Source organism: Sporothrix schenckii (assembly GCF_000961545.1).
Source record: "Sporothrix schenckii 1099-18 chromosome Unknown Cont44, whole genome shotgun sequence".
In the NCBI taxonomy this organism is placed as follows: domain Eukaryota; kingdom Fungi; phylum Ascomycota; class Sordariomycetes; order Ophiostomatales; family Ophiostomataceae; genus Sporothrix; species Sporothrix schenckii.
The window spans coordinates 1,610,540-1,636,026 of record NW_015971145.1 but is presented as its reverse complement, the minus strand read 5'-3'; the positions used below and the strand labels follow the sequence as shown (position 1 = coordinate 1,636,026).

General features: G+C 53.8%; 7 protein-coding genes and 1 non-coding gene across 8 annotated transcripts; 4 read left to right on the top strand and 4 right to left on the bottom strand.

Moving 5' to 3' along the window:
• Positions 1-1,830: 1,830 nt before the first annotated feature.
• SPSK_08271 (uncharacterized protein) lies at positions 1,831-7,998 on the top strand (the record flags this gene model as incomplete). The annotated part of the gene is made up of 1 exon (XM_016734876.1): positions 1,831-7,998. The coding sequence occupies one exon, from the start codon at positions 1,831-1,833 to the stop codon at positions 7,996-7,998; it is 6,168 nt and encodes a 2,055-aa protein (XP_016587252.1).
• Positions 7,999-11,324: 3,326 nt separating this feature from the next.
• SPSK_10216 (uncharacterized protein) lies at positions 11,325-11,540 on the top strand (the record flags this gene model as incomplete). Its single annotated transcript, XM_016736761.1, has 1 exon — positions 11,325-11,540. One exon carries the CDS (start codon positions 11,325-11,327, stop codon positions 11,538-11,540), a length of 216 nt encoding a protein of 71 aa, XP_016587251.1.
• A 749-nt stretch (positions 11,541-12,289) lies between these two features.
• On the top strand, positions 12,290-12,880 carry SPSK_09876 (uncharacterized protein; the record flags this gene model as incomplete). Its single annotated transcript, XM_016736443.1, has 1 exon — positions 12,290-12,880. One exon carries the CDS (start codon positions 12,290-12,292, stop codon positions 12,878-12,880), a length of 591 nt encoding a protein of 196 aa, XP_016587250.1.
• Positions 12,881-13,945: 1,065 nt separating this feature from the next.
• On the bottom strand, positions 13,946-15,165 carry SPSK_09382 (actin-2 protein; the record flags this gene model as incomplete). The annotated part of the gene is made up of 2 exons (XM_016735955.1): positions 13,946-14,008; positions 14,086-15,165. 2 exons carry the CDS (start codon positions 15,163-15,165, stop codon positions 13,946-13,948), a joined length of 1,143 nt encoding a protein of 380 aa, XP_016587249.1.
• Positions 15,166-16,133: 968 nt separating this feature from the next.
• Positions 16,134-16,483, bottom strand: SPSK_10061 (uncharacterized protein; the record flags this gene model as incomplete). The annotated part of the gene is made up of 2 exons (XM_016736620.1): positions 16,134-16,209; positions 16,287-16,483. The coding sequence occupies 2 exons, from the start codon at positions 16,481-16,483 to the stop codon at positions 16,134-16,136; spliced, it is 273 nt and encodes a 90-aa protein (XP_016587248.1).
• A 1,888-nt stretch (positions 16,484-18,371) lies between these two features.
• Positions 18,372-19,902, bottom strand: SPSK_09133 (apoptosis-inducing factor (AIF)-like mitochondrion-associated inducer of death 1; the record flags this gene model as incomplete). Its single annotated transcript, XM_016735712.1, has 5 exons — positions 18,372-18,421; positions 18,497-18,804; positions 18,870-19,566; positions 19,623-19,688; positions 19,749-19,902. 5 exons carry the CDS (start codon positions 19,900-19,902, stop codon positions 18,372-18,374), a joined length of 1,275 nt encoding a protein of 424 aa, XP_016587247.1.
• A 2,463-nt stretch (positions 19,903-22,365) lies between these two features.
• On the bottom strand, positions 22,366-23,572 carry SPSK_09398 (homoserine kinase; the record flags this gene model as incomplete). The annotated part of the gene is made up of 2 exons (XM_016735971.1): positions 22,366-22,710; positions 22,850-23,572. The coding sequence occupies 2 exons, from the start codon at positions 23,570-23,572 to the stop codon at positions 22,366-22,368; spliced, it is 1,068 nt and encodes a 355-aa protein (XP_016587246.1).
• A 967-nt stretch (positions 23,573-24,539) lies between these two features.
• Positions 24,540-24,611, top strand: SPSK_11267. Its single transcript has one exon. It is a non-coding gene; the product is annotated as a tRNA-Met (tRNA).
• The last annotated feature ends 876 nt before the right edge of the window (positions 24,612-25,487 follow it).

Genomic DNA, 25,487 nt, shown 5'->3' with positions numbered 1-25,487 from the left:
GCCAATGTCAACAAACCGCTCTACGAAGTATTCAGGGCGCACCTGGCTTGTTTATTTGACATTGCGACGTTCGAGGCTTTGGGGAAACCCCAACAAAGCGAACAGCACATCTTACGGGAATACGGTGAGCAACATAAATAAAGCTGTCTCCTTTCCGATAAAAAAGTGGGTACTGGACCGTTTTGATTTGGGTTCTTTCCAATTCTAATATGTCTGCCTTGCAAATCCACGAAAACCTGTCACACCGAAAAGCAGTTGATTAATCTTTCCAGGGTCGTAGCTGCCGTTGCCTAGTTGCGTTCCAGCAAGCTGTCTCTCCCCACGCCGTCACAAATTTCCACATTTCTCAAGTTCCGTGTCTGATCGTTCCTTCCTTTTTTTGCAGCTCCTTACTTTGCTTTTTCTTCCATACTGCAAATTGTCTGGATCGCAACTTCTCTTTGCGTGTCAAGCCTCGAGAAAGCAGCACCTCGGCAAGCCAATCAAACAGCTACTGCAGGTAAGAACCTCTCACTGCGCCGTCCATCGAGCCTGCCAAACAAATTGCTTCCTTGCGCTCCCACCCCTGTCACTTGTTTTCCCTGCACGAGGCCCACCCTCGGATCGCCCGCCTCTTGTTTGTCATTGGCTGGGCGACCGCAGCAACGCCAACGCATCAAAAGACTGCAAAAGAGGGCAAGAGCAAAAACGAGCCGATGCAGGTAGGAACTTGAACGCACCAGGTGCTCTTTCCTCTACACACTTCCTTTTCGTGCCCATCCGCGCCCCCAATCCGCTTCACAGATCCTGCTTCTCTCTCCGTCTCCCTCTCTCTCTGTCCCTTTCTCCTTTTCATGTCGCATCGTCTTGCATGTTGGCTTCGCCCTTCCCCCGGCGACATAACGTACAATCGACTCCCTGGGCAGCCGTTTTCGCCCATCTTGTGCCTGATCCACTAATAGGCCCAAACGAACCTGCAGATGCACCCAACAGTTGCATGTGTTTGCTGCACTTGTCCATCCATCCACCCGCATCTCTGCTTTTCCGTTGCCTTTTCTTTTTGTCGCCCAAACCCGCCCGCTCAGCAACGACGATAGCGGTACGACTCTACCCGCAGCTCGCTGCACGCCGGCCCTCTATGCACCAGACTTTTCTTCTCCTGCATACTCGTTCCAGCTTTCCAACCTCTCCAACTCTTTTTCTCCTTCGTCGCCAGCTTCGCCAGGGCAACCGTCTCGTGCGTCTGTCCACTGGCGATCTATTGTCTCCTTGTCTCTTTTTAGCAGCTCGTCTATTGGCTTCTCGGGCTGCACATCACCAACCAAGTCGCGGCCTGCGGCACTGATTTGGTTTCTTCCATATCTTACTGGCCTATGAGTTGTGTTTGTTGCTGTTTGCAGAAACGGGGAGAGAGTACGCGCATTGTGGGTTTCTCCTCGTACATGGCGCGGTTGTTCTCTTTTGCGTTTGTTTTGTTTGCCTTTGCTAATTCTCTCTTTGGCTGAAAGTCCACCATTTTGCCAGTCCCTTCTTCCCTCGGTCGATTTCTATCGTATTAATTCGCCCATACGCCCCATGTCTTGCTAAAGCCGCTCGTCGACGTCTTTGACCTTGTTTCTTTCCCCTAATACTTTTCTTTCCGTTCGTCGACATCTTCGTGGCCCTCTTCCACTTGTGGCACTTTCTTCCCTCCTCGAATCAAGCTCCCTGTCTGGCATTGGGAGTTTGGAGAGGCGAGGCTCTCGTGGCCGCTGCAAATAAACAGAGCGCGCCCCAGCGGCACCCTCCACCAACCCCATTGATTCGCATCGGAAGCGACATTCGACCCGACTCTTCCTGCCCGAGGCCACCATGGGTGGTGACTCCAAGAAGAAAAAGGCTGCCATTCCCCTTCCCGCCCCGACCGAGTCCGAATCCATCATAACCGCTCCTACGGAAGAGGCAACCGCGACTGCTACTGATGTGTCCCGACCTGGTGACGAGAAGTCGTCCTACTCTCTCCCCGAGGACGGCACTCCCGTGACGATCAAAACACGCGGCCACAGCGCCAACCGCTCACAGACATCCCTGCTCATCGAATACTTCGAGGGCGGCAAAAGCCCAGGGCGTTCCGAGAGCCCAGGTAGCCGCCGGCCGAGTGTGCGTGTACGACTGAAGCCTTCCGGTAGTCGCAAGGACGAACGCATCATGATCTCCAAACCGAAATCCTCCTCCCACCCTCGAAAGGCGTCCCTCTCCCGCCGATCGTCAACTCCACAAAAGGGTTCGTCCACCGCCGCCCGTGATTACGAGGCGGCCGGTGGCAGTGCCATCAGTGCCCTTAGCAGCGGCGGCGATGGCGAGGACAGTCGAAGCATTCACTCGTATGCGTCTGCGACTGAAGAATCCAACGTGTCTCGAAATCCTATTACTGTGGAAATTGACCACGGCGGTAGTGGCGGCGCCGGTGGTGTTAGTGCCAGCCAACAACGGCAACGGCCGCGCCGCCCCACAAGCCCATTGATACCCGCCGCCGCCAGCAGCCGTGGCTCGGCGTCCTATCTGCCTGGCACCGTGTCGGAGATCTCGGCAATTCCGGCAGACAGCTTCTTAGACGGTTCTAAATCGCCACGCAGTAACAGTCCCACTCGCGACATCGCACTAGCTGCTGCGGCCACGGCCGCGGGTGCTGCTGGAGCGGCGGCGCTTGAACGGCATCGTGTTTCAAGCCGAAGCCGAGCTGACGATCCCGACCGCATCGTGGTGTCCAAGTCGGGCTCGTCCCGTGACAGAGACCGTGAACGAGACGGAGACCGTGACAAGGACCGTTCTGGTCGAAAACATCGTTCAAGCCGCAGTCGGACCAGTAGCCTGAATGTTGCGGAGCGCGAGGATGCCGGATCCCCCTCGCAAAGACGTTCCAGTCGTCATCGTCACCACAACGAGTCCGCCGTGTCCGCGGGAGCGGAATCGAGCGTCCTGTCGTCTGCTCTCTCACCCAGCCATCGCTCCTATGACCAATACTCGGTTCGCTCAGGCGCTTCCAAAGCTTCGTCCATCAATAATCCCAAGCTATTAGAGACCGTCGAAGACGCCATCCGCCGCCTTATTCTGCCGGAACTGAACGCCCTACGACGAGAGCACAGCCATCGGGACCGTCGCAACTCTACCACATCGACCGGCACAAGCGTCTCGCGGGACGAGTATGCTACGAACGATCGCCGCCGGTCCGGCACCAGCGACCGCCATGGGTCCGCCTCACACACCCCGAGAGACAAAGGAAGGGAAGTTCGCGACCGTGAAGGAAGGCATGCACTTGTTGATAGTCCATCCCCCGTAATGGACTACGCATCCGATTCGGGTCACGAAGCTGGTCCCACGAACCGTGCCGTTGGTGATACACCAAAACATAGCACAGACAAGGTCCGGGATGCCGCCATAGCAGCAGCAGCAGGTGCGGCTCTTGGCGGCTTAGCGAAAGCAGCCATGACGGACCACAGTGGGTCGCCTACCACTGCGCGGGATCAACGTCGCCGCCGCAGAGCTGAAGCGCAGGGCATTGATATTGATAGAGATCAGGGCGCACCTCCGGTTCAGCTACAACAGCACCAAGGACCACCGGACTTGTACCTCACAGGTGCGCATAGTGCAGCCAGTCGTTCCTTCGAAGACCAGGCTCATGGTCAACGTGGTCTGCAGGAGGTACCAATGCCACCAGGCGGCGGTGGTCTCAATGCCGGTCACTTGCAACATCTCGATCCGGATGCTGGCTTCTTGCAGCCTCCCATGCCTCTAATGAGTGAAATCAACTCAGACATGACTCGCACGTCCATTCTCTCAGCAGAGTCGGATCGCCCCCTTTCAGCAGAAAACGAACGACAAATTCCTCCTGTCCAAGACGTATCCAGAGGTCCGCCCCATGGCGATGAGCCACTGGGTTCCTTACCTCCTCAGTACACAACCTCGTCGAGCAGTCTTCAGGGACTTGGCACACAACATGCCAATATCTCGCATGGCGATCTCCGGGCATTGCCTCGCAACTCTGTTGGCAGTGGTGCCAACCACGCGAATATGACTGGCCGGGGCATCGATGAGGTCGACGAGCACGACGCCATAATCGATCGCGAGCACCAGTATCCCGACCAGTATTTGCAACAGGCTGTCGAAGACGACTTTGTCGATGATTATGACGGTATGGCGGACTACGCTGGTCAGACCTACGATGCCTATGGCCACCAGATTGTTCCAGCGCCCCTTAAATATGTGCCCTATCAGCCTGAGCATCGCGGCCTCAGCCCCATCCCTAGTGTTTCGGGCTACACGGAGGGCGGCGCGAGCGAGGTGCAGGGCTACCGTGACAGTGGAGTGACAACAACTTCTACATCGTCCCCAGGAAAATCTCCTCGGCTCGAGCGCAAATCGGCCGCTTCACTCAACTCCATCCCTAGCAATGTCATGAGCCGTGAGTTTGATCACGACGACCTCAGTGCCCGGAGCTCTGAGATCGACTACCGCCCTGCCCCGACGCAGTTGACCGACGTTACGGAGGACGGCGACCAAAACAATTTCCGTGCTATGGACGGTATTGCTGCCAACCCTGATATCACCCACACGCCAATTGGCATTGAGTCAGCCGTTGCATCACTAGTCGACGGCTCAATGCTTGATGGGTCCGCAGTGACAACGGGTTCCAGCGCAGATGGTGCTTATGCACCTATCTCTGGCACCCGTGGCTCCATGGACACGCTGGAAGAAGAGCGGTCGCATGGACAGACGACACCCAAAAACCGGTCTGTCGAAAGCCACGGTCAAGCACTACGTGAGGGCGACGCCGGTCTTCGCGAAGGTGAGGAGCTGCACGAGACGCGCGAGATTGCTACTGCATCTCCAACGACAACCAGAACGAATCCCTCTGAGTTCTCCGGCGAGTACGAGATCGACCAATATGGACGCAAAGTGCGGCGCGCTTCGCCTACGGCCTCCGAAACGGCTGCCATTACTGCTGGTGCCGTAGGTTTGGCCATTCGTGCAGCTCGGGACCGGAACCAAAACCCATACCAGCCTCACGGTGAGCGTGAGGTGCACGAAGCGAGCGGAAGCCAGGACGTTCCCGCCGAGAGCGAGTGGGTTCCCGCTGGTGTCCAGCGGAACAAGTCATTCAAGGAGCGGACCATGGACGGACTCCGTCCAGCCAATACACCCACCCACAGCACCGACCGCGTTGACGAGTACGACCAATACGAGCACGATGTGCCGCGCATGGGAGCTAGCGGTCTTCCGGATCTCAGCAACCCCCTTCCGGAGATTGGCTACGGCGGCTACTCGGAAGATGAAGATATGGAGACAAACCCTTCCGTAGTTCACGGCCATGTCCCAGACGAAAATGAGCAGGAAGCATGGCGCACTGGCGATCGGACACCTACCCAAGAGCGCCACGATGAAGCGACGTCACACGCAATGAGTCTCGCCGGTCCCGCTGCCGCTGCCATCATGGGTGCTGCTGCTGCCGATCACATGCTTGGCGCGTCTCAGCACAGTCGGCAAACTAGCCAGGAGCGGGACGAGGAATGGCAGCGTTCGTCTGATGAACGCAAGCGGGACACCCTGATCACTAACCCCTACGAAGGCACAAGCCCAATTGTGAACGAGAGCCTCATCAAGAAGTCTATTCCCAACCCTGCCACTGGAGCTGCTGCTGCAGCCGCCGCCGCTGCCGCTGCCGCCGCTGCCGCCTATGGGACAGCCGGGCCGGATTATGCTACCAGAAGCCCGCTCGGCGCCCGGTTTGACGAGGGATATATCTCTCAGGGCCCCGGAAAGTCGCCCGATTTAGCCAATGTCTCCAAGGGCAAAGGTATCGACTACACAGATGCGCCTGCTGTCTTTGGCGCTACGGAAGAGGACCCGTTCTATACGGCGAACCAGGCTCGACACTTTAGCGGCTTGTCGCAGGGCATGGCGACACCACTTTACGATCCCGCTACCGGTGCCGGTATCGACCGCATCGAGAATAAGGACATTGTTGCTTTGATGCAACATCTGATGGTGCGGGACGCACAGCGGAGCGCGCGCGATACGGAGATTCTGGTGACTCTTGTTCGCGCGGCAGCGGAAATGCGCACCTCATTCGAGAACGTCCGCACCATGCTCACAATGCATGAGAAAGGCATCAACAACGAGTTCTCCAAGAAACTCGCCGACAGTGAGGATGCGATCATTACCGAAATCCTCGACGGAACCGAGAAGACGGTCCGTACGCACCTTGGCGGACCCCGGCCTTTCCCGGGCAGTGGCAACCGGTCTCTACATGCCAGCATTTCCCAAGCCGAGACGGAGGACCTGCCAGGAAAGCGCCAGAACATCTTCCGCCGTGCTCTCAAGTCGCTGAATGCTAAGGGAAACAACGACTTGACGAGAATTGAGGACATGCTTAACCAGCTGCTAAATCAAGTCGACGTTCTCAAGGCTCAGTCTGCAGGCGGTGCGGGACCCGGTGGCATCAGTTTGAGCGGCAGTACCAGTGGCCACGGACCGTCTCCGTACGAAGGAATGATGGATCCCCAATTGGCCTATGAGCACGACCGTGGTTATGAACCCGAGGGCCAGGCCGGCACATCCACCGCCAGCCACGCCAGCCAGTCCGGCCTCCTATCCGTCAACTCGCGGGGCGGCCTCATTCAATCGACTCGCAAGTTCTCCGACAATCGGATCAGTACCGTGCCTGAAGGCAACGAAGACGAGCCCGAATACGACCAGGGACCTGGCAGCGCACCTGGCAATGGACCAGCCGGCAACGTAGCTGCTGGAGGTGCATCTGGTAACTTGCGCTTTGGCAGCCCTGCTTCGGTTCCCCAGATGAGCTCAGCCCTGCTCGCAACGCCGCCCAGACAATCACAAGACATCCAGCAGCAGCAGTACCAGCAATTACAACTCTCTGAGCCCCGACTGCATATGCAGCAAGCACCGCAGAGCAACGACAACACACCCCGGACAGAAAAGGCCAAGAAGCACAAATCCAGCAGTTCGTCCAGCTGGCTCCCCAAGATCTCGAGGTGGTCGGAGACAACAACGTCTAGTGTCGGACGCGTGTTCCGGGGCAGCCGCGACTCCAAGAAGGACAACGACGAGCTGGGCTTCCATAGTGGATTGTCTCGATCGGGTTCCGATCTCGCGGCGTACGATGGCTATGAGCCCACGCCAGGAGACAAGCTCCACTCGGGCTTCTCTGAGACCGACATCATTCATGGCGGCAACTACCTCGATCAGACGCGGCCTGAGCAATCTCAGCAGCATGCCCACCAGGGCGGGCAGATATACCAACAACGCCAGTTCGACGATGACATCCACGGTTATCACCTGCCCCCCGACAGTACGGAGATTCTCCCTCCGAACCCCAAGTCGTACATGACGCCCGAGGATCCCAAGTACCGGGCGCATCGCGACTCCCTCAACCTCCAACATCCTCAGCCGCGGTCAGGTCAGCCCTTCAAAGCTGCCCTGGAGTCACAGGCAGCCGACTTTGACTCACCGATGAGCCCCCGATCGGCCGAATGGGCCGGCTCTGCCACATCGCTGAACCGGTTCCCAGGTCAGAACACCAACCGGTACAGTGATGCGTCGGTCAGCAACACGGCCGCGCAAAGTACACAGCAGCAGCAACAGCAGCAGTACTGGGAAGCCGGGGCCGCCCAGGGCTCGCAGTCGCAGGCGGGCCCGCCTCGACCTCCCAAGGAACCTCTAGATGCCCAAAGAGAGCAACAGACGCCACCTCGTCCGGCACGCCTAACCAAGGCAGCCAAGACAAGCCCTCTTCCGTACCACAGCGTGGAGAGCGGATACGGAACAGCCACACACGTCCCGACGAGCTACACCGGCAGCCCTCGGTTTGAGAATCGCAACTTGAGCGGCGCGCTGACAGCACCAACGCGGCGTCCAAGTGGTCCTCGGGCGATGACTCCAAAGAGTGAGCGAAGCGCGCGTAGCTACAACGACGATGAGCCTGGAAGCGACCCACGCAGACAGAAGAGAAGTAAGTTGTGACGGAAAATCACAATCTTCTTTTATGAACAAATAAACTAACACTTGATACAGACACCTTCGGCACGATTGCCTCTCAAGATACCGAGACGTTTTAAACAGGAAACACTCCAACATTCAGTTATCAGCAACACCACGGCGTCGCAAACCAACAACTTAAAATGTCTCGTCTACACGGAGGAGCACACGCACGGATAGAAAATAGGGAGGGCATTGTCGACGGCATGTTGAGAACACCAAAGAGGAAGAGAAGGAATTATTAGGACACCAACAGGCGATGGGCGCGCTTCTACATTTGATTTTGCTTCTGGGGTGTTGTTTACACACAGCTGGCATGATGCATATTTTCATGATGATTACGATATTTGTGAAGAAAGATGGCAAGATCGCAAGATGGCAAAAATGGGTTGCTGGACGAAACCACAACAAAGCCTTCCCAGCATTATGCAGAAAAATAAAGAAGGAGGATAGTCAGATCTTAAAGAAAAGAGGATAGCATAGGGTTTTCATATTTCGTTTTTTTTTTTTTTTCTATTTTGCTTTTACAGCACCGACAGCGCGGTATATAGCAATCTTGTAATACCATACTTAACTCATCTCCCTATCCATATATTCAAGTTTCAGTCAAAAAGTGCAGTGTCGGTCCTTCTCGCCCCCCTCCCCCTCCCCCCTATACATTGTCGTTTCTATCTGTGTATGCGATGGAAGACAACGTTGTCAACGCGGCTTTGAGAGACACATCACATTGTAGTACCATATAGCCCATTGCCAGTGTGTTCCATTCCTGTCTTAAGGTAGTGAACGTCTACAAAATATAGCCAAAGATACACCACGGGGACAACCTAGAAATAGGAATATTGGGGACAATTGAGTGGCTAGGACCTGCTCCTCAGAGTTACTCTATTACTTTGTTTTTCTTGGCCGAGTACATAGATGTAGCAAAACGGGGTATAATGCAGACGGCGCTTTGACCCATTGTGGTGCTCCTGACGTTGTGTCCTCCTCTCTCTTCCCCGTTTTCTGAGACGATGTCGTAACAAACGGGACACTTTATGGATTGTTGAGTAAGTACGAGCTTAGTGTCCTTGACAGTTGAAAATTGTTGCACTACATGTCGAAATAGCCGAGCAAGTGCTCATTTTCTTGAAGCCATTTTGAAGTTATCGCTTGTGGTCGCTTAGGGCACAAAATTCACACGATATTATGAAGTCGGATTAGGGTAATGGCAGAAGTGGAGAGAACCAAGAAGCTTGTCTCCATACAACCATTCTCTGATGCAGTGCACCCAGGAGAGTTCACCACCGTGTGATACATTCTTATTGCTTGTGTGAGAGAAACAGAGTCAGTATTGCGGTGGGGGGGATCCAGCATTTGTCTTCCTGTCGACAGAATTATGTGGCTACGACGTACTGCTGTGATATTTTGTCCGATTTGGTGTGGGGTGATGAATTAAAATAAGTTCACCAATTTATCTCACCGTGGATGCACATGAAATTATTGCAGGTGTCTTTGAAAGCTGCAAATAGTTATTCCAGAATCACGATCCGTTGCATGGATTACGTTGAGGAATTTTACGTTCAGAAAATAGATCTCTCTCCACGTCGAAGATGCCAATGCGATTTTGTCACTATGTTGTAAACCTCCTTATGACAACAGGTATTCATAATCATCATTGCACTCTGGGTGCACGAGAAGTCAATAATAGTTCATCTTCTTCTGCCTCTGCAGTATTTTGAGACTTTGCACCATCACTTCCCTTCACCTCGCCGTATTTACATTATATCAGCCAGTCCCAGCTCTCCACGGTCCTCACAGATTCGGCTGAAGAGAGCGAGCCGGTCCACCTATACACGCTCGCTTGAAGCAGCTCACTGTATGGGGGCTTGCTTAGGAAGCCAAAAAAAAAAGATGTTGTGGGTGTGGTTTTTGTCCCTTCCTCAGAAAAGCACCAAAAGTAGGACTGAGTTTACGAAAGACTGCCAAGGCCGAGGTCACTCTCAGCAACAAATGGAAGTGCGCTGGAGTTCGCTTGCCTTGGCCGCACAGCCAGGTCTTCGCATTTGCGGAATTTGCGCTAAAAGTCTTTGAAAGGTCACTCGCGCCTGCCAGTCTAAGGTCAGCTCAACTGTAGTCGTACGAATGGAAGGGGCGACAGGCAGTCGCCGATGGCCGTCACTGTGGCTGTCGCCGCTGACCTCCGTGATCCCGTGACCCTACGACATTGGTTGATGTTTCGCTCTTTCCTCGTTGTTTCGCTCTTTCGGGTCTCCGTGCCTGCTGTCTCCTTGCAAATTATACGAGGTGAACGTGACTTCGAAACAGTCAGCCGCAAAGCGCCACAGCCCAATTGAACTGTATTTTGTGTGTGTGTTCTACTCTTGCTCAATACCGCTCCTAGCCGCTTCCACCTGGTAGCTGAAAAGAAGATTCGGTCGACCTCAGAATCACACCCCCTTGCCTGTAGCTTTCCTCTGGACGCCCATACCTCTTTGGGCTTGATGCTCTTCACACCATAGAGAGAGCTCGTTCCATTTGTTGTGATCTTTCACAACTGTGAATGTCAAGCACGAGGACCATTGATACCCGGCTTATGTGGTTCCATTCGAACGTTGCTTGTCGTCGTTGTTTGTATTCTCTGGCCGCAATACGTCGTATGAAGACCCTCGCCCCAATCAGATTTTTATTTCTCCTCTTTGAACTCGTAACCTCTCCTCTTCTCCCTGAAAATGGGTCACTTGGACCTTCAAAAGTGGACCGGTAGGAATCGCAAGGTTATTGTAGCATCCTGTGGTGTCAATGGAAGGAGGGGAAGGAAGCTTCTACTTCGGAGCTGGCTGTCTCGACCCCTGGTAAAGGTATAAAAAATGTTCACGATGTTTTATTTTGCATTTTGCCGCGCGAAGGCCGGCTGTCGTGGCGCAGGTGATCTGCCTCAGCAATCACAGCAAGACGTGGCACAAGTTTGGCAGCCGCTGGCATCATCGTGTTGCTGTCCGTCGACGGTTGGCGGGCAACCCAATTGACCTTGTTTCAACATAGTTTAAGCTTCAAATGAGGTCCGACGTGGAACTCCGAGCTGTGTGCCATCCTTGCCCTGACAGTCTGTCCAATAATTGCATAATACTTGTGGTGAGCGAGATGTGAGCCGACGCCAATGAGGAAGTTGCATCTGGACCACGATCGTTGTTGCTTTCGCCAAGTTGTTGCGACAGAGTGGTTGTCTCGCATGTCTCTCTTGTCTGGGAGGGGAAGGTACGTACCGGCATTCCATTACTAAAAATTAGGTACGAGAAACCCAAAAACGGCCCAGGGGGGACAGAACGACCAAAATGACCACTGGGGCGGGGCCTCGTGATGCACTAAGCCAGCCGCCATTTCGTAACGGTAATATGCCAATGGCCACTCTGGAGGAGGATCCCATTTACACATCGTGCAACGTGATCACGCAAAATGCCAGCAGTGCCAGCACGCCCCCTGGAAACGCGCTGAAAACACCTGAAGCAGCCCGCCCAGCACTTGCCCAAAGAGCTGGTCACAGCGCCTAAAAGCCCATCACGCGGTTGCCACCACTCGGCCCATTCGCTGGGAAAGGAGCCAGGGAGCCTCCTCCACCTCTCAAAGCCGCACTTTCCATCCTGGGGGCGTGTAAGTTTGCCTCTCTTGTGACCTGTAGCCAAGCCAGGCGGCTTTGAAAAATTTTACCTATCTGGGTCTTTCTTGCCTTGCTATTACCCCATGGATTGCTCTTTTGCAGCAAAAGTTTTTTCTTTACGCCGCTGTCCTCCCTACCGTCGCGCCTTCCCTCCTCGAGCAATTGTGTTTGACCTGCCCACAATGTTGTCATCTACAAAAGTTCGTCAGGGGGGCAGCAATGCTTACACGCCCCCTTCTCGTGGATTCCCCAGACAAAAGCCCAGACACCCAATCCACCCATTCCAACATGCAACGCAATTCTGGCTGTTTCTCAGCTAATACAAAACAATGTTTTTACTTACACGCCCCTCAGGTGGACGTCTGACTCTTTTTGCTCTGCTGCTCCCCTCGTTAAAAATGATTTGCCTGGATGGGGAGAAAAGCTCTTAAACATCGTGGCCTCTTATTCATATATTTTCTATTGTCACTCGCTTTTTTCCTTCACTCTTCGTCTCTCTCGAATGTCATACACGGAAATAATATACAACAAGTATATAACGATCTAGAGTACATCGAACACGGACATCACGAGCTTCACATCCTCGTCCACAGTGAATATCACCATCCCCTCACACCACGAATTACACCCACAGCCCTCACAATGCCCTTCACAATCACCGAACCACATCCCACCGTGCAGGCAAATGCCTACACACACTCCGGCCGCGGCGGCCTGGGCAACACCTTCCGCGCTCCCACCACCGTCACGCCTGCTGCCGGCATCCCCACGCCCCTGACCAAGGTGTCCTCGGGCTCATCTGCGACACACACGTCCACTCGCTTCTACGCTGGCCGTGGCGGCGCCGGCAACGCCTACCCGGCCTCCAAGCGTCCTGCTACGTCTCTGGACGACGAATACATCTACGCTTCGGCCGCCGCCGCCAAGGCGCAAAGCACCGGTGGCTACGTCGGCCGCGGTGGCGCCGGCAACTTTTACTCGTCCAAATCATCGTCCTCGTCTCACCATAAGAAGGCGTCGGGCTCTACTTCATCCGGCCCCCTCCTGTCGACCGCCGACCGCATTGCCCACAGTATCCGCTTGGGTACCCATGGCCACGGCCACGGCAACGGCGCCTCGTCTGCCGGCAACTTCGTCCGCAAGGGCAGCGACGCCAGTTCCGTCTCGGGCGCGAGCACTACGAGCAGCGAAGAGGGTCGGCGCAGCGGCTTCTGGGGCCGCATGCACCGTTAAAGAGGGCGAGAATGGAGATCTGAACGGCTCTGGCAGCTTGTCTCTTTTTTCTCTATTCTTTAATTTGCCATTCTTCTCGTATAAATGACCCGACTTTCAACGACCACTTTCAAGCGACCAACTTTGATTTTCTTGACGACCGTCCTAGCATCTGAAAAGCGCGTTGCGAAATTAGCTGCATCCTGCTTCAAACGACTCGCTCTTTTTCATTTTTCATCACATTATTTAACTGCGGAACGGAAAAGTTTAATTCTGATTTTCAAAAACAACACCACGGATGAGAAGCATTACGGAGTTTCTTTTTTTATTTTTCTTGTCATTTCGCCGGATTATACCACAACCGAGCGGACCGGCGTTCTCCTGTTTCATTTTTTCATATAGTAGCGCATTTCATAGCATTTTATTCTCGTTGGAAAAAATTACTGGATGGAAGTCAACAAAAGCAAAGATACCCGATTTTGCTTTTCTGTTTCAATCACAAAAGAGAGATATTCTCTTTCCTAATATCTACAATATAAACGCACTCTGCATCTCTTCTTTTGTGACTAATTGTGTCTTGAACAAGTAAAATCTTAAATTTGGGTGCCTCCCTGTTTGTATACAACGAAAAAGGGTATCATTTCAGTGCGCCCTTCTTGCCCGCCCCGCCCTGGCCTCCCCCTTCCCCCCCCCTCCTGTCGCTACCGATTCACTTTCGGTCGGTGATGTACTCCTTCTATCTATTCCTAATAGGCCATATCCTCCTTCCATGGGTGTGAGATGTATTGTATATAATGTATGTATATGTGTGCGTTTGTGAGTTTGCGTATGTGTGTGTCGATGTGTGTAAAAAAACGTAGAAGACGCAAGGGACATGTATGCCCATCCATCTTCATTGATGCCATTGACCAGCGAAGAGGGAATAAATAAGGCATCTCCCTTGTTGTCGTCAAGTTGCATTGTTTCCCTTTCTGGCTTGCTTGCTGTGTCCTGTGAGAGATCGATATCGCCGCCTGCCATATCGCTCCCTCATCGCCCTCCTTGTCGGCCGCCTCGAGAGACTTGTCCTCTCTGCCATTTGCCTCATCACGTGAATTTCGTGTGAATGATGTCGGGGTTCTCGTGCCAATCGTCGATACTGACCCACATCTGTATTTTCGTTAGCAACAAGTCATGGACGGCAACCTCAAAATTCTGTTTCCCGTGAAACCTGGGACTTGGCCTACCTTGCGGAACGTGCTCAGACCGGCCAGAATACTGCCGCCGATCCACGTCGTATACTTGCGCTCCGGCGGCGCAAAGATCTTGATCCGCATGTCCTTGACCGCAATCTTGCGGATCTCGTGCAGCAGCCGGTCACCGAAGCCCTTGGTCAAAGTCGTACCGCCCGACAACACAATGTTGGCATACAACGACTTGCGCAGGTCGAGGTCTGTCCGCACAATCGCATCCACAACCATCTGGTGCACGCCAGGGTACTCGAGACCGATAATCTCCGGGTCGAACAGGATCTCGGGCGCACGGAACCGCTCGGGGCCGACCTTGAGCTTGTTGCCGTCGGGCAGCACAAACTCGGCCGTCTTTTTGGGGTCCGACTTGGTCGTCATGTAGTCTTTCTCCTCTTTCTTGGGGTCCACGGCAATGTAGCTCGTCGCCTCCTTGATGTGCCGCACCACCTCCTTCTCCGCGCTCGTGTGGAACACATAACCCGTTTTCCGCAGCAGCGTCTGCAGGTACTCGGTCACATCGCGGCCCGCCACGTCGATCCGCTGGATCGAGTTGGTAATGGCGAAGCCCTCGTACACGGGCACCGCGTGGCTCACGCCGTCGCCCGCATCCAGCACAATGCCCGTCGTCCGCCCGCTCGCGTACAGCGACAGCACCGCTTGGATCGACGTGTAGAGCGCCGGCACGTTGAACGTCTCGAACAAAATCTGCGCGGCCGTGTCACGGTTGCTGCGCGGGTTGAGTGGCGGCTCCGTCAGCAGTACGGGGTGCTCCTCGCTCAGCACTTTGAGGCCCTCGTCGTAGATATACGCCCAAATCTTTTCCATGTCGTCCCAATCCGTGACGATGCCGTGTTCGAGCGGGTAGTTGATCTTCAAGAGGCCGCGCAGCTCAGTGGCCGCACGCGGGCCGACGAACCAGTCACCCTCGAGGGCGCCGGCGAGCACGCGCAGATGCTTGGGGCGGCCGACAAACGAGGGGAAGTAGCACTTGGGCAGGTCCTCGCCAGCAAAGCCTGCGCGGATGGTCCCTGAGCCATTGTCAATGACCATCGGGATGTTGTGTAGACTTTCCGCCATAGTTGCGGATGTGTATGTGTTTGTATTGTGTGACCGACGGAGGCGGGAAGAGTCGACGGAGTGTTGCAGATGGAGGAAGATCCGGATGCTCAAGAGGCGACTAGCGCGGCGCGTCTGCTCCTCTGTTTGTTCGAGGGCGGGGTGGGCCAGCCGAGGTCGTCGTTGAGCCCGTCAAGGTCGTCAAGAACGTCGAGATAATAGGTCGATAGCAGTGCCAGTTAGCCGTGACGGCCACGGGGCATTGTCTTGCTTTATCCGGGAGAAAGTAGTCAGGAGAATGAGAAAACTAAATACGCTGGCCGCAACAGTATGAATAGCAAACGAAATCGTAAACGGGCTTGCGCTCGCTACCGCTGTTTCAAGACGTCGCTATGTCGCTTATTCGGCAGTTGGCCGTCGTCAAGAGGATATGTCGTCGTGCGGAGGTCGTCGCTGTCTCGCAAAAGGAGAGCTCTCTGTCTCTCCTGGGCCCTCCAAAATTACATGCAGACACGGACGCGCCAGAACAGCACACCAAGGGGCGTGCCTTGCGCTAGTCTGTATTTGCACTAGTTTATTGTTTTGTCGAGGTAAGAGCACGGACCACGCTAGTTTTTGTGTTCTCAAACAACTTCCCCAGAGTTAAGTGTGGCGCAGATAATTGTGGCGTCACCTACGGAAGGCTCCTCCCTTGACTTATAGCGAACAGAAACACGGCTAAGATTCCGACAACTTGGTCGGCAATTTTTATGTAATTTGGTTTTTGTTCCCGAAGCTCATAGTTGTCATACGTTTTCGAGTTTGATGTGTGTATTTCGACAGAAGAATGATGAAAGCTAGGAAAGACGTTGATGCCTCGAGATAGCATGTGTCGCTTCGAGGGAACTCGACGAAAATAAAGGAAAATTATAAAACGCCACCTCTCGAAAAATATAAATACAAAATGTGCTTCTCTATGGAAATCTCAAAAAAATATCGTAAACACTCGTTTAGTGGACATGGCCATCGAGGCCCTTCTTGGCGATCATCGGCCAGCCCAGGATGGTAAAGGCGACAGGGAAGTAGCTAGAGCGAGGTGTTAGTGGGAGTAAACAATGGGGATTGATTCTTTTGATATTATGTGGCAGCTGGGATGGACATACATAGCAATGGTCTTGCCACTCCGCTTGATTAGACGACCGTAGTCGGGAGCCTGGGCGTCACCGGCAACGGGTAGGCGCTGGAAGACATGGGGCTCAAAAGACCGAGCGAAGCTGCGCAGGGACCGCACCACCGAGAACTGGCGGCGGCCGGTAGCGGCAGCATTGCGGATGGCAGCGCGGGCGATGACGGGAGACATGGCGAAGGTGGAGGAGGTAGTAGTTGGTGTTGCCAAAATAAAAGCTGGTTATAACACCGAGTGGTGATGTGTTGATTAGATGAAGAGTGTTGAGAGGATGAAATGATCTGACCAGAAGGCTGACGATGCAATAAAGAGAAATAAAACATAAAAATGAGAGAAGGAAGGAGGATAGCTGAGGTGTCTTTATATGTGAGGGCAATACGGAGACTTGGCATATGGGATATAATTCAGGACAGGACTAGAAGCAAAGGGCAAATTATGACGGCCAAGTAATTGTAATCCTTCTCCTTATTGCACGCCTTCATCATGGCCAGGCAGCGACTCTAGCCCAATGCCCAAGCGCCCATCTAGTCATGTCGGTGTTCGTTCCATTGGCATCTCGTCTTCGCCGTCCCAGTCCGACATTTGACCGTCTGCAGCGTATTGGCCAGCGAGTTCCATAGCATTACGATGTACTTGTTCAGATGGAGCAAGTTGACGAAACTCGAGAATGCCAGTGAAGGAGAAAACAAAAAGAAAGGCGTCAAATGACCAATATTCAATTGGAGAAGGACGCTTCGGGAGTCTCTCTGTAGATCTACTCCATCATGCCATTCTGGATGATAAACGTGAGATGACTAGGGAAAAGTAGGGGAGCTCATTGTGCGAATCCGCGAACCGGTGAATAACGGTCTAGCTAACGTACGCGGCGAGAGAACAAAGAATAGCTGTCTATGGAATGGGCAGGGATTCGCAGGGCTGAGTGTCCCCCAAAAATCATATTCCCGGTCGTAAATGTAAACTTTGCGGGCACCGGGAATAGCAGAGGGACGGGATCTACCCGGGTTTGGTCAGTCCGCTTTTGAGCTCGACTAAACCATTTTTCGGGGGAGTGGCACCACCGTGAGGCACTGCATTGTGCCCTAGTGGCACCACTAACAAGCCCAAGTGGCACGATGACTGCTGACAGTGGCCGGCTGTTTCCGACCAATGGAGAGGCCAATTTGGCAGGTTCAACGTTGGCAACTGCCATTTGCCCGTTTCCTTTGACGGGCTGTGCCTGCCTTATCGCCACTTCCAGACGAGTCCGTTTTTTTAACTTTTCCAGAGCCTTGGGGGAAGGAGGGCAAGATGGCATTGTTGATTGCTGTCGGTTTGTTCCTTCCATTTCCGTGCATGCCCTGACTTGTGTCACATGATAATCAAAGATGGGAATTGTAGAAATATTGAAACAGTAGGTACGACTGTCTCGTAAGCATATGTCGAGTAATATCGACCCAGATCTTGTTTTCAATACCTCCCTCCTCCATCGCACCGGGAGGATATCTACGTCCAAAGCACGGTGACAATAGAGCATGCAAGAACAACTATCAATTATTGACGACCTCCCTCCCGTACCTTCTCGTTTTCCAGTCACACCAAGACACATTCCTCCATATGTCCAGCGTCAAGATGCGCAACGATACACGAGCGCTGCCGACGACAGCGCGTCTTTTTGTGCGGACATAAAATCGAGGCCGGTGAAATAACGTTCAGCGTTGGCCGTCTTGGAAAGTATTCGATCACATCGGCGCGGTCCTACTCACGGACGCCTTATATGCAGCTTTTCCGTACCGCGACCCTCCAAAGTGTCAAGGGCTTGGATTGGACGTATTTATGGCGAAAGCGAAAACGACAAGACAGAGGGTATGCAGGAAGCCAGCAGGACCAATGGCAGTCCTGGGGTCACTTGTGCAACCGCAGCGTGTTTCTACTGTTATTTTTTGTATTCCTCTTCTGTCTTTCCTTGGAGCTGCAAGGTGGCTAACGGCCTGTTACCCTTTTGATATGACAAACATTGTAGTTTTCTATCCAACCCGTACTATCATCGTCTTCCAAAACTCGTCTCCTGTACTCTGTCTCTCCATTATACGTTTACCCCCGACCTGGCGCCGAGACCCATGATTTTCCAGCAAACTGACAGAGAGTCAGTATGAATAGTTTTGACACGAGGTAAGCTTACATATATAACGGAAGGAAGATGCAACTCACTCTCGAAACCAACATCCTCGGCAAAGTATCGGTCGGCCACATCTTTGCCAAACTGAAGCTCGCCACCAGTCTGGAAAGCGAGGGCATTGTGGCCCAGGGCGATGGCAATCATAGCTGGAACGGGCTTAAGGGTCTGGTACTGGGGAGGGGCGCCAAAGACCAGCTCCCGCATGCGCTCGTGGGCGTTGCGGGCCATATAGTAGCCCATGTGCATAGCGCCGCCACAGCGCTTGATGCCGGACCACTTGACAATGTCGCCGCCAGCCAACGCGCAGTCATAGTTGGGAACCTCGGGGGGGAAGAAGAGGCTGGAGAGTCAGCGCGTGAAGAAGGCCATATATCGATGCGTCTCACTTGGGGTGAAGGGTCTCACTTTGGCTGGATCTTGATGTAGCCTTCCTCGTTGAGGGCTGCGGCAGGCAGGAAGCTCGTAGACGGCTGGCTCTTGGAGATGGCGAACACGACGGCATTGACACGTAGAGTGTGGCCATTAGTGAAGACGACCTCCTTGACACCTCCGTCGAGCTCGCGCGTCTCCTGCAGACGGTGCTCCAACACTACCCCCACACCGTTCTCTTTCAAAATGTCCAGCGTCTTTTCGGCCAGGTTATCGGGCAGCGGCTCCGACGACAGGAGACGCGACCGTGAATGGGCCAGGGTGACTTTGACGTGGGGCTGTGCCAACTTGAGCTCGGCGGCCATCTCGATGCCGACAGCACCGCCGCCGACAACAAGCACGCCATCCTGGGCTGTTGACACGGCTTCAATGTGCGGGTTTACCTCGGCGAGGTACGAGGCTTTGTCGGGCGACTGAGGCACGACGGGGAACGCACGGCGCAGACCCGCGGCGACAATGATGAAGTCAAAACTAACAGTACTGGTGGCGCCGCCGGCTGCCGCCGCCGCAGCAATGGTGGCAGTCTTGCTAGCCATTTCGACGCTGGTAACGCTGCCGTGGATGGTCTTGATGTTGGGAGACGTCTGTAGCGCGAGGATGTCCTTGTACAGGACCCAGGCCTTGTCCGCGTAGACCTTGTTGGCGAAAACGAGAGGGGAGCCAATAAGGTGGTCTAGGGTGTTAGTAGGGATCGAGTTCGCTTCATTGCGCTCCAGAAATGGAACCTACAAAAACCATCACGTTCGTCAACAATCGTGATCTCAGCGTGGATGGGCTCAGTCTCCTCTGGGAAGGCTGTGTTGGGGTTAGTCTACTGTTGAGTCTAGAGTGCCCCTTCACCAGATCTGTCTTTACCATCTTGGCCAACGTAGCCGGCAGCAGCATGCGCTGCCTTGCCGAGACACAGATCGGACAGGTTGAGGGCGGCGGCCAATCCGCCATAGGAACCGCCCACAACCAGTATCTTGAAAGGTGCCGAAGCGTCGTTGGTATGCAATGCTGAGCCCATTTGGGTTGTGGTAGAAGCCGACGAATACGATCTAGCCTGTATGCCGCTGCTGGCGCGGAATGAACGGCCCTGCGAGGCCAAAGACCGCGAGGTTAAGCGTGGTAAGGACAAATTTGTACGTACGGCCGAGGTGGTGTATACGACGTCTACCAAGAGAGCTTCGATGGATGAACGTGCGAGAGAAGACTTGGTGGTGGTTGTCGCCTTAGTGTAAATGGAACGAAGACAAGGAGTAGACAGAGACATAATGGACGGAAGGGAAAGGGGCTGGCGCCGGTTTAAGAGAGCCGTAGGAGGACGACCCGCACAAGAGGAGAACCAATAATGACGAAGAGACAGACAGCGCGGCGCTGGCGTGTCGGCAACGGCCCAGTGAGGTGCAGCTCGTGTCCGGCGTGATAGTGAGGAGGAAGATTGTACCAGGGCAAGGTGTTGTGGTGGGTCAATAGATTGATAAGATCGCTTAAAGTAGCACCTGCGCTGTTGGTCGTGCCTGCTGCCGGTCTCGCTGGGTCCGCTCCTGCCAGCAATACCCACAAGGTTGACTTGGCATGAGTCTGTAGACCAGAGCAAACCCGACGATCCCGTCGAAGCAGCTGGTGGGAGGTGTGCAAAGTACGGCAAAGTGGCAGTGGAAGACGGTGCGAGGGAGTAACCAGCGCTGATGCGAGGCAAGGCAAGCAACGACATTGAGGCCGACACAGTTTTCTGGACAAGAAGAAAAGACAACGGCACGATCACCAGCCGAGTGCAGGCAGCAGGACGTTCTGTTCTCTGGGCAGGAAAGAGACGAGGTGACAACAAAGGGCGGGCAAGAGGCAGTCGTGGCGGCTCTCGGTCTCGTCTCGCAGGCAAGGCTATCTAGACGCATTCCGCCTTTGTATACTCGGACTGCGATCGGCGGATGCTAAGTGTGAGCCGGGATACACATGCAGGGTCGATGTAGGTACTGGATAGGTGGGTGGGCATAGAAACGAGACATAAGAACGTGTATGAAGAAATGCGTTTTTGAACGTGCCTTCGGAGAATACTCGAACCGTGAATATCCCGCGGAGCAGATGCGGTTTTTGGCAGCTCGCTCTTCCGGTAACTGACCGTTTCTCCGAACAGGAAAGCGCGTTAAAACCGAGACAAACTCGATGCTAAAAGGCATTACTTTCCGTTTACAGATGTAAGTGGGTTTGTCCAAGAGATGCTCTTGCCAGAGACAAAATAGCCGCAAAAGGGCGTGCAACGATGCGTCCAAAATAAATAAATAAATGATCACGAAACGCGAGCAGAGTCTATCTACATAATGAGTTGTCAAGCACACCTTCTTGGATGGGCCGATGTGCCTGTCGTGGATGTCTTGGAAGCCCGGTATTTGACAGATATTAATGTGAACCCGCGTCGCTCCTGCTTGTCCGAATAAAAGCGGGGAGCTTCGATCTGATAAAATGCGTGTGGCAGGTCGACCATAAAGTAGCACTAAATCTTAGATATTTAGCACGACAACCACTGAAGCAGTAGCACTGTCGTGCCCCAGGTCCCTGTAAGCCGCTACTCTTTACCTCCCCACCATAACCTCTGATAGCTTGCGATAGGCAACGGCGTGCACTCGACATTTGACGGAGGTTTGTAGCTCCCACGTCAAGGATGGGAAGAGTTTGATCAAAAGGAGGAATTACGCTGAGACAAAACAATGAGTTGCAGTAAGAAACAGAAAGGAGTCACAGGAGAGGCAAAACAACAAAAGGGAAATAATAATTGCCAGTCAGGATGCACGGCTTAATTTGCTGGAAGTTTTGTGGCAAAAGACGAAAATGGCATAGAATGCGCATAGCAGTCACATTAATCACGGATTCAGTTGTCTTGTCCCTTCTGACCGGTCAGATGCGCCCTCGGCCTCGCTTTACAGGCTCTTTCGTTCGTCCGTATATGCGAACCGGCGCCGCTCGGTGGTTACGGAATGCAGTGTCCTCATCGCGGAGATACAACGTTTGTAAGACAGGCATGGAGAGAGCAAAAGTCGGCCTAGACTCCTTCCTTAATACTGTTCTTTACTACAAGCCCGTGAGAGCGGTATACTTTCTCCCCGGGTTTCTGCCCGTGCTCTAACGAAGGTACCGGATATGTCAGCATGGCTGATGAAGGGGGAAATGGTTGACACAAGCGTAAGTATACGCTCCTTCCTCCAGGCGACGTCGTATCAAAAAAGGAGATGCATATGACGGATCAGTAAGATGTGGAAATGGCTTTCACTGCGTAGCAATCTCGGTCATCCAACGGCTCATCTTACTAGCAGGTGCACACTACCGTGTTCGCACGAATCGAATCTCGTCTGTTCTGGTGTATGAAGTAAGATGCATTTATAGTTTCGCCAGTTATGTATCGCCCTCTATCCTGCTCTCGGGGGTATCAGACCAAATCCGTCCATGTATAGGTCCAACAACGCACACCTGTTTAAGAGACTCTGCTGCACATTCAAGGTGACCGCGTCACCAGTGTGCCTTCTGCCGGCTCCAGCAACTGCCACTTGCACTGGATGCCCTGCTTCTTAAATCGCCCAATGATCTCCTCCGCAATCTCGTCAAAGTGGTCCGTCGCCAGCGCCAGGATCGTCGGGCCCGCACCCGACAAGCACACGCCCAGCAGACCGGGCTGCGAGCTCGGCGTCATCGATTCGACAATCTCGGTGAGACCGGGGATCAGCGTCTGTCGATACGGCTGGTGCAGCTTGTCCTGCATGGCCAGGTAGATCAAGTTCGGGTCGGGCGGCGACTGGCCCAGCGCCACAGGTAGCAGTGCTATCCGCTGGAGGTTGAAGGTCTGTTGAACCGCTGTCAGCTTTGCTTTTCTCGTCCTCGCTTCGCTCGCTTCTTTGTTTTTCTTTTTCCCCGCTCGGCTATTTCCTCCACCTTCTCCTCCTCCTCCGTCAACCCAATTCGGTCTTTCGTTTGTGACTTACCACGTCCGCACGGGGATACTCCGCCGGCAGCACCTCGCGCGCCTTGGCTGTGGCCACCTCAAAATCGGGGATGATCGCCACCGCCTTGATTGTCGGCGACCACGGGAACTTGATGTGGTGGCCGATCCCCAGCGGCGGGGCTGGTGGCTGGTCGCCCGTGTCCACGCCGCCTGCCGGCGACGGCAGCACTTCGCTCAGCGGAATCTCCTTGCGTGCGACGTCCTCCGGCTTCAGCGGGTTCAGGTACGTGCCCACAAACCCGCCAAACAGCGCCGCGCCCACATTGTCCGGGTGCCGTTCAATCATCAGACAAAAATCAAACAGACGTGCCGGCGTCAGGTCGTGCAGGCCGCCCACCTCCTTGCCCAGCATCACGCCCGCCACCACGGCCGCACCCGACGAGCCCAGTCCGCGGCCCAGCGGGATCGGATTCTTGATGTGCACGTGCGTCTCCGCGGGGAAGCTGCGCTGGTTGTGGCAGCGGAGCACGTAGAGCGCGACGCGGGTGACCAGGTTCGCATCCGGGTCCAGGGACACCGATCCCTCGCCGTCGCCCTCGTACGTGATGCGGCAATTGAGCGGCGCCGTAGACGGCGACTTGGAGCGGTCAATGGTGACGTGCAGCTCGAGGTAAAGGGAGAGCGCGAGGCCGATGACGTCGAAGCCAGGGCCAATATTGGCCGACGACGCCGGCGTGCGGATCACAAAAGATTCGGTGGCCATTATGAGGGTGGGGGGAGTAGTAGAAACGGTGGCAGGGTGTGGGAGTACAGCTCGAGGTGGTACGTCGTGCTCCGTAGATGTCGAGCTATCGTTTTGGATCGGAGGAGGAGAATGCCGTTGCTGCAAGGGAGGCCAGTCGGTGGCGATGGCCAGCTGCTGTCGTCTAATTGAGTCGAATTGGGTCGTTTGTAAGAAGTTGTCAGTTGACGCCCGTGTCCGTTATCGCGTGGCTACCAAAAAAATCCGCGCTTTCGGTCGGCGTCTGGAGACCTTTGCGTGTGACTCGGCCACTTAGGCGCTTTTTTTTTCTCGTGTGCTCTTTCCCCCCTTTGGTTTCCCCCCTTTGGCTTGCACCGATCGCGGAGCTATGCTTGTTTGGGCACCTAGCAGGCATTAACAAATCTGCTTGACAAAGAGGACAGGAGCATGCCTGGACGTGTACGTTTGCATTACCGGTTTCTTTTTTCATTGTTCCCTTTTCTTGTATGCTAGATTTTTTTATACATTTGCTAGCCAATACTTTTTTTTTATATGCATCAAAATAAACCATTTATTCAGTTAGAAAAAAAAACATAAGCAACGAAACAAACGACTCGCGTGGTGCAGAAAGCTAGACGTCACTGAAGACAGAGCGACCTTTACGAACAGAAGCTTAACATACACCGAGGTGTTCTTGGTTATATCACGGACAGGATGGCTGATATCTTTCTATCACAGCATCTTTTGCACATTTCCGTGGCGACCACATGACACAAAATAGATGTATGCCCATTTTTCTGTGTCTTGCAGACATCAACATTTGTTTTTCAAGAACGAGAGAGCTGTACTAATCTTCTGGAATAACACACTTCCGTAGCAGACATGAGGGCCTGGTGTCTGTTCCCAAATAATTACTATACGGTTTGCGTAATATCGAGTATATGTAGCGAAAAGAGGGGCCGGAGAACTCATCAGCGCAAACAACAAGAGCAACTTGGCGCAGCGGAAGCGCGCCGGGCTCATAACCCGGAGGTCCCTTGATCGAAACGAGGAGTTGCTAAAGGATGGTTGTTTGAGCACGTCGTTTTAGTTGACTTTTTGCGTTGTCCTTCGTTCTGACAATGTCTGACCGTCCTTCCATTTTTTTTTAAACATTTCCTATTTTCAAGTCTGACTTTTATCTCATCATGTTCGCGTCAGCTCCAAGAACGCCTGGCTCTCTACAACTACCTTTACTGCTTTGTCCTGATGTCATCTCGACAACAAATGTGGCTGGGTCTCGCTACTTCTTACAAGTATTCGATTGCCTCTAGCCTTTTCGTGCAAAACAGCATTCAGAAACAGACTCGCTGGTTAGTTTACTGTGACCGTCGGCTACCGTCCCGTTGTCTCACGCAGATAGATGACAGCTCGTGCAGTTGAGAGGCAGTGGGTAGCGCGGACAAGGCAGGCATAAACGAGCTCATACCTTGTCGGAACACGAAACCCGATGCCCGGAGTAGAACGATCGCAAGTACGGCCGGAGTACGCAGAGGGGAACCTGCACAAGCCTCGTCACTGACGTGACTTTTATCAGGCAACCGCATTCATCTTCACGACATTTTATTGTGGGACTACGACTGCATTGTAGAGAAGGCCTGGTTGTTCCGAGAAAGGCAGAGGCAAAGAGCTAATGGCACCAGAAAGAGCCACAAAGGAGGACGAGATGCACTCACCGAGTTAAGCTTGCTCGACCTGCATGCTACGAAGAGCACCAGTGAGAGCAGAAAAGCATGATACGAACCAGAGATCACAGTTCTCCGTGAACCAATCGAAGCAGAGTATGGGGATATGCATTTCGATCGCCCGTCCACTGGAAGGCGACCCAAGGTATATTCCCTGCTTTACTGTGCCAGCTTGCATTTATTGGCTGGACGGCGAACACGCTTAAAGTCGA